This window comes from Pongo abelii, chromosome 7 (assembly GCF_028885655.2).
Source record: "Pongo abelii isolate AG06213 chromosome 7, NHGRI_mPonAbe1-v2.0_pri, whole genome shotgun sequence".
NCBI classification, from domain to species: domain Eukaryota; kingdom Metazoa; phylum Chordata; class Mammalia; order Primates; family Hominidae; genus Pongo; species Pongo abelii.
The window spans coordinates 81624920-81630919 of record NC_071992.2 but is presented as its reverse complement, the minus strand read 5'-3'; the positions used below and the strand labels follow the sequence as shown (position 1 = coordinate 81630919).

Genomic DNA, 6000 nt, shown 5'->3' with positions numbered 1-6000 from the left:
TGGGTCCTAACAGAGGCGATTTTATTACCCTAAATGTCCTGGAAACCCTGTTGCCTCTGGCTCGAGAAGACTCCAGCCTTGGTCATTCCCGGACGGCCTGCTGCAGCGAGCCTTGGCGTCCTTCTGCAAGTGGCTGTGACATGAGTCACGGGGGCAGTCTCTAGCGAGGCTGAACAAGAGGTGGGCACACAGCAGGAAGGTTGCATCTTCCTCCCATCAAGGGTAAGAGACTAGCAGGCTGGCAATAGCCACTGGACCCCCTGGGGCTTATGGTGGGGACCAAGGAGTCAGCATCAGCAGGAGGAGGTTGAGCCCAGGGAGGACAGGTCAGGCCAGTCCAGGCCCTGACAGAAGTGACCCTGCTGTTAACTGCTGAGCAGTGCCTGTAATATCAAAACCAGACATTGCCTTAGGATGGAAAGAACACGCTGGGTTCTTTCTTACAATCCCTCTCATTTAAAGGAGCAGTGAGGTACAGGCTCCTAATTATTTCTCTTGGTGAAAGTCGCCTCTTTTATTCAACGAGCCTCAGGCATGCTCTTACGGTGGTGCATTAATGTCACAAACAAAGCCGACTTTATTTTTATTTGAATTGACCAAGTAAAATGTTCTATACAAGGCAAACAGTTCAACATGAAATATTTAAATTAAAAATAAATTACTTCCATCCTATATAAATCTCTAGCTGCCACATACAAATGAAAGATACCAGTTATAAATGAAATAAGTTAAAATAAATGGTTGTAAGGAGCTAGTTGTGGTGGCATGTGCCTGTCACCCCAGCTTTCAGGAGACTGAGATGGGAGGATGGATCCCTTGAACCCAAGAGTTTGAGACCCATCTGGGCAACATAGGAAAATACTGTCTTAAAAACAAACATAATTGTAGGATCCTCTGTTACGACCAGCATAGGTTACTGGTTTGCTCCCTAACTTTGGTCTGGACTCCAACATCTCTATTGAATAAGACTTTTGAACAGTCCTCTGGGATAGCCCCTTCTTAAAAGAGCACTTGATGCCCAGGTCTCCAAATCACTTTCAGATATGAGGATCTGGTGTTCAGAGTCTAAAACAATGATTGAAGAGCAGAGATAACAAGGTGGAATCCCAGAAGCCCAGGCCTCTCAGCCACCCTCTGCCTTCTTATGGTTAACCTGGAGATGTTGAAACAGGGAACTCAGCAAAAAAGCAAGACATAGGCACAGAGCGGCAGTCACACATAGCAGTTGAGTCTGAGACCTGCAATGTGGCCAAACACTTCTTTGTACCAACGTATGGCAATTTCCAGCATTGTCTTAGGCTAAATTTCCCATAGGATCTCTGGTTTCATTAAGTGGGATAGATTAATTTAAACCTCTGAATTAGAAAACAAACCTTCAGGGGCAGAGTTTAGGCCACAGATGACAAATATACAAGGCATGTGTCACTAATCCCTCCATGGGCAAGCATTACTAATTGACCACCGCATTCTTCTATCTCAGATTCCATCTTTACACAGTACTTCGGGCAGCCTCTACCCATCAATCATGTTTAGTGTTTGGGATGAAAATCGTTTATTAACTTTGGTCCTTCTCTATGTTCTGAACTATTTTGTGTGAAGGAGTAGCTCTAACACAGGCACTGAAGCCTGACACTCACATAAGTTAGGTGCCTTAGTCTAATCATTTAACCTCTTTGAATTGGCATCTATTAAATGGATAAGGCCACCTAATAGAGTTGTTAGAAAGATTAGGATGATATATGTAAATTGCCTAGTATCATGCCTGAAACATAGGCATTTAATAGATGATAGCCATAACTATCATTATCATCATTATTATTATGTTATTGTTTTAAGGCTACTAATGCTGATGGTGGAATTGATGATGACATTTTCATTGATAGAAGAAAAGCATAGTATCATATATGAGGCTGAACCATATGAAATTGAAGCTCAATTGTTTTTGACCTACAAAAATGTCAACTTTTTCTGGTTCAAGCTAACATATAAGATATAATAGTGTATTTCATTCAAATCCCTTACTTGTTCCAACATTATCAGAGTCTTCTTTTCAACTGTTGCCCCCAGAGACACACTCTCACCATTTAAAAACTTCCCCAAATCAGTTGCTAGAGAGTAGGCAAAGCAGGGAGTCCACTGGAGAGAAGATAAGGACCTGCTGTCTGGTTCCACTACCTGGTATCTGGTCCTGTAACCTCCGAAGGCCTCCATTTCCCCCTCTGCAGATTGGGAATAATTGTGCTTTCTTCCATAGGGGTTTTGTGAAGATAAAAGATAATGGATGAGAAAGCACTTTCAAAAGTTCAAATTATTATACCAAAGCAAGGGATTATTGATTCCACTAGACTATGCCACTTCAGAAAACATTAGCAGTCAACATTTAACTTTTAATGTTTTTCTATAGAAAAACTGCACGTAAAAGAATAGAGAATTCATGCAATCATGCCAAATGGCCATGAAAATCAATCTTGAGTATACTCTCAAGTGGATATTAGAACTACTAACTTTATATATAGTGCTTTGTCCTTGAAAATTGTACCTTGTCAAGGTGAAGTAAATGCAATAATGGAAACAGTAAGAACCATTGTGTTTACAAGTGCCTCAAAGTCAATTTACACTAGAAAATCACACACTTTAGAGCAACTCACAAGGAAGACAGAGGAATTGCTTTTTTCCTTCCTTGGAGGTCTTTAAAATGAGCTGGGAAAGTTTAATTTTTTGCTTAAAGATAGAGATACAAACTTTATGACCTCCCAAAGTCACTTTCAGACCAATGGCTTTAGCAATTCTAAGAAGGGGCAGTTTTATATTGCCTTCGAGGGACATTTCTTTCCTGTGCCCTATCCCAGGGTGATCAATGAGTGAGGGAGGATGATGGGTTTGGACCAGCTACTAGCAGAGGTGCGTGTGGCTCAGTTTCAATCCTGAAGGTTTTTCCTCTTGTCCGGGGAACCTCGGCCAACACAGGGCACCTGAAGAGGGTCACCTTTAGTCGGCCTCAAAGGCGCTGTTGGTGGCTCCCACATATTCAGACTTCTTCTTGTGCCTTGTCCACATTTTCCGGAGGATGCCGGGGACGCCACAGGAAGCACTGCCCGTCAGTGGTAGAGAGGCTTCCGCTCCTTGGGGAAGGGCTGGATACTCTTCAGTCATCTTCTTGAGATGTCTGGATCTAAAGAAAAGCCAGGAGTGGGTGGGGAGGGTGGTCCACTCACAAGCCAAACTTCATTTTTGCCCTCGAGAAGAGTGGCCAGAGCTCTCTCTCCTCTGCTCCTCCTCCGTGACCAGGATCCACATAGCTGTAAGGTCACTGTCGGGACCCTCACAGGAACGGCTTCCCTTGGGGAAAGCTTCCCATGGCAGAATGGAGGAGGTGGCCCTGAACACACTGGTTCATGGGATTTCAAGTTCTGCTCCTGTCCTCCTGCTCTGGGTCCGGTCTTGCCAAAGGCTCTGCATCCCTACCCCTTCAGCCTCTATGTGAACAAACTTGCAAGAAAGGACAGGTCCCCAAGCAGTAGCTATTGAAAGAGCATGAGGTCTGGGATGGAATCCTGCTTCCCATCTGCTGTGTGACCTCAGGCAAGTGACTTAACCTTTACCAGCCTCAGTTTCTTCATGTGCGAAATGAGGATAATCTCATCTAACTCATGGGGCTTTTTGGAGGAGGAAAATGAGAGTGAAGCTTCTGGCACATTGTGGGCCTCAACATGTGTTCATTCCTTACCCCCTGCTCCCCTTAGGTGAAAGAAATGGTGGCCTTACTTTTCTTTTCTATAACTAGGGTCCAGGAACAAATTGAAATGACAATGACTGAGTTTAGAGAGAAGGGAGCCATTTAGAATCCTTTACAACGCAGCCACATGGACTGAAAGGTTGGCCTCTGTCACGGCACAGTGAAGTTTTTGCTGGTTTACACCGGCAGCCAGCAACAGCTATTGCCACTTAAAAATTGTACCTCATTAAGGTAAAATAAATATGATCCAATCTTTTTGGATATTTATTGGATATAATAGAATCAAAGAAAATTTTTTTTGTTTGTTTTCTTCAGTTAAGTCCCCATACATTGAGTAACACATGACTTGGTTTTTATAATTCTTTCTAGCCAATCTTCTGTCATTCAGAAGTGCTCCCCACTAGCCTGTTCTTGCTCTGACCTCCCAGTGCTTTCAAAGTGTGCAGCGCTCAGGCTGACAGTGTAGTCTGGAGCCCCGCCTGCTTGCATCCAGCATGTTCCCAAGTGCATAGCTTCCCAACTACTAGATAAGTTTCCTGAAACACATTGACAACAGCTTGTGCTAAGCTCTCCACATATTATCTCTTTCAATTCTCAGGCCAGGTGTGGAGGCTCATGCCTGTAATCCCAGCACTTTGGGAGGTCAAGGCGGGCAGATCACTTGAGGTCAGGAGTTTGAGACCAGCCTGTCCAACATGGCGAAAACCCATCTCTACTAAAAATACAAAAATTGGCTGGGCGTGGTGGCGGGCGCCTATAGCCCCAGCTACTTGGGAGGCTGAAGAATTGCTTGAACCCCGGAGGTAGAGGTTGCAGTGAGCCAAAATTGTGCCACTGCACTCCAGCCTGGCGACAGAGTGAGACTCCCTCTCAAAACAAAACAAAAACCAAAAAATTAATTCTCACCACAACCCCCTAAGATGGGTACCCCCTGTGACTCCTGTTTTATCTTTTTGTTTTTGAACAGATGGGGACAGGAAGGCTGAATAACTTGCTTGAAGTCATGGTGGGTTGGTGGCAGTTCCAGGCTAGAAAGTAGATCTGAGAAAATAACCCAACCCTTCGCCACCCTGAAACGCTTTTTCTGCTGCCTGCGGTGTGCAGGATGTAGTCCGGGGCATACAGGTATGTGCTGAATTGAGTTGAAGACTCACTGTCTTGGTGCAAGGCAGAAGGCAGTGTCACTGAGGGGTGTCGGGGGTTATCCGCTCCTGCCTCCCTAGCTGCCAGTTCTCGATGAAAGCGAGCAGTCACACTGCAGTTGCAAGTGTGGTTTGAAACCTTTGTACTTGACACACTTCTTAACCGGTGGGCAAGGGATCCTGAACTTACTCATGAGACATTTCTGACGCCTGCATGCCTATGGGAGGTTCTGAATATGGCTCATGATTACATTCATCTAATTAACCAAAAAACCTCCCAAATGACTTCTCCAAGCCTAAAGAGTGGCGTTAATGAAGTGGAAACCATGAAAAACCCACCCGCTTAATCCTAGGGAAACAGTTGATGAGGCGCTGCAGAGACCCAGGATTATTGGCCTCATTAAAAGGTAATTTGCAGCTGGCATGGGTTTGTGTCAGCCTCTCGAGGGTCTGTCAACCAGGCGGCCTGGTGCTCTTCTGGGCAAGGAAGGATCAGGACAGTCGGAGGCCACAGGTGGTGGGGCCAGAGACGCAGCACTTACCCTCTCATCAGAACAGCTCCCTTCTCTGTGCCCATGGCTGTCGCCTCCAACGAGGCAGAGGCCGAAGTTTTCACTGAGATCCGGGGCACTGGCGGAATCTGTCATGAGGAAGCGGGAGGGAGTGTGAGGATGCATCTGCCTTCCCACTCTGGCCCTGACTGAGGCTGTCTGCAAGTGGGGCTGACTGAATGGAACCACCACCGCCTGGGCATAGTCCTCATCATTCAGCAGGTGTGGGACTGCGTGGAGGGCTTGATAAACAATGTCGGGCCCCACCCCAGCTTCTGAGTCCACGGGTCTGCTGTGGGCCTGAGAATCTGCATTGCTAACAATTCCCCAGGTGCGCTGGTGCTGCTAGTCCTGGGACTCCACTTTGAGCCACTGACCTAGAGAAACTCAGGAGAGAGAAACGAGAAACTGGAGACCGCGCAGCTCAGTCTTATATGGCAACTGCCACCCTCACACCTCCATCATCACTGGTGTCCAGTTTGTTACTAAATCCTGCAGATTCTTGCTTTGATTAGGCTGCGTAGGGTAGGGCCAGCCCAGCCTCTCCGTTTCCTCCGCTGCAGCCTTCAAG

At 46.1% G+C, this 6000-nt stretch overlaps 1 protein-coding gene across 4 annotated transcripts in view; it reads right to left on the bottom strand.

Moving 5' to 3' along the window:
* Positions 1-540: 540 nt before the first annotated feature.
* Positions 541-6000, bottom strand: part of VXN (vexin) — a 47588-nt gene continuing 42128 nt past the window's right edge. For all 4 annotated transcript variants that reach the window (XM_063726375.1, XM_063726376.1, NM_001135379.3 and 1 more), the window contains 2 exon segments: positions 5421-5518; positions 541-3172 (listed from right to left, as the gene is read on the bottom strand). In XM_063726375.1, coding sequence (XP_063582445.1) covers positions 2989-3172; positions 5421-5518 — 282 coding nt within the window. In that variant the 3' untranslated portion in view covers positions 541-2988.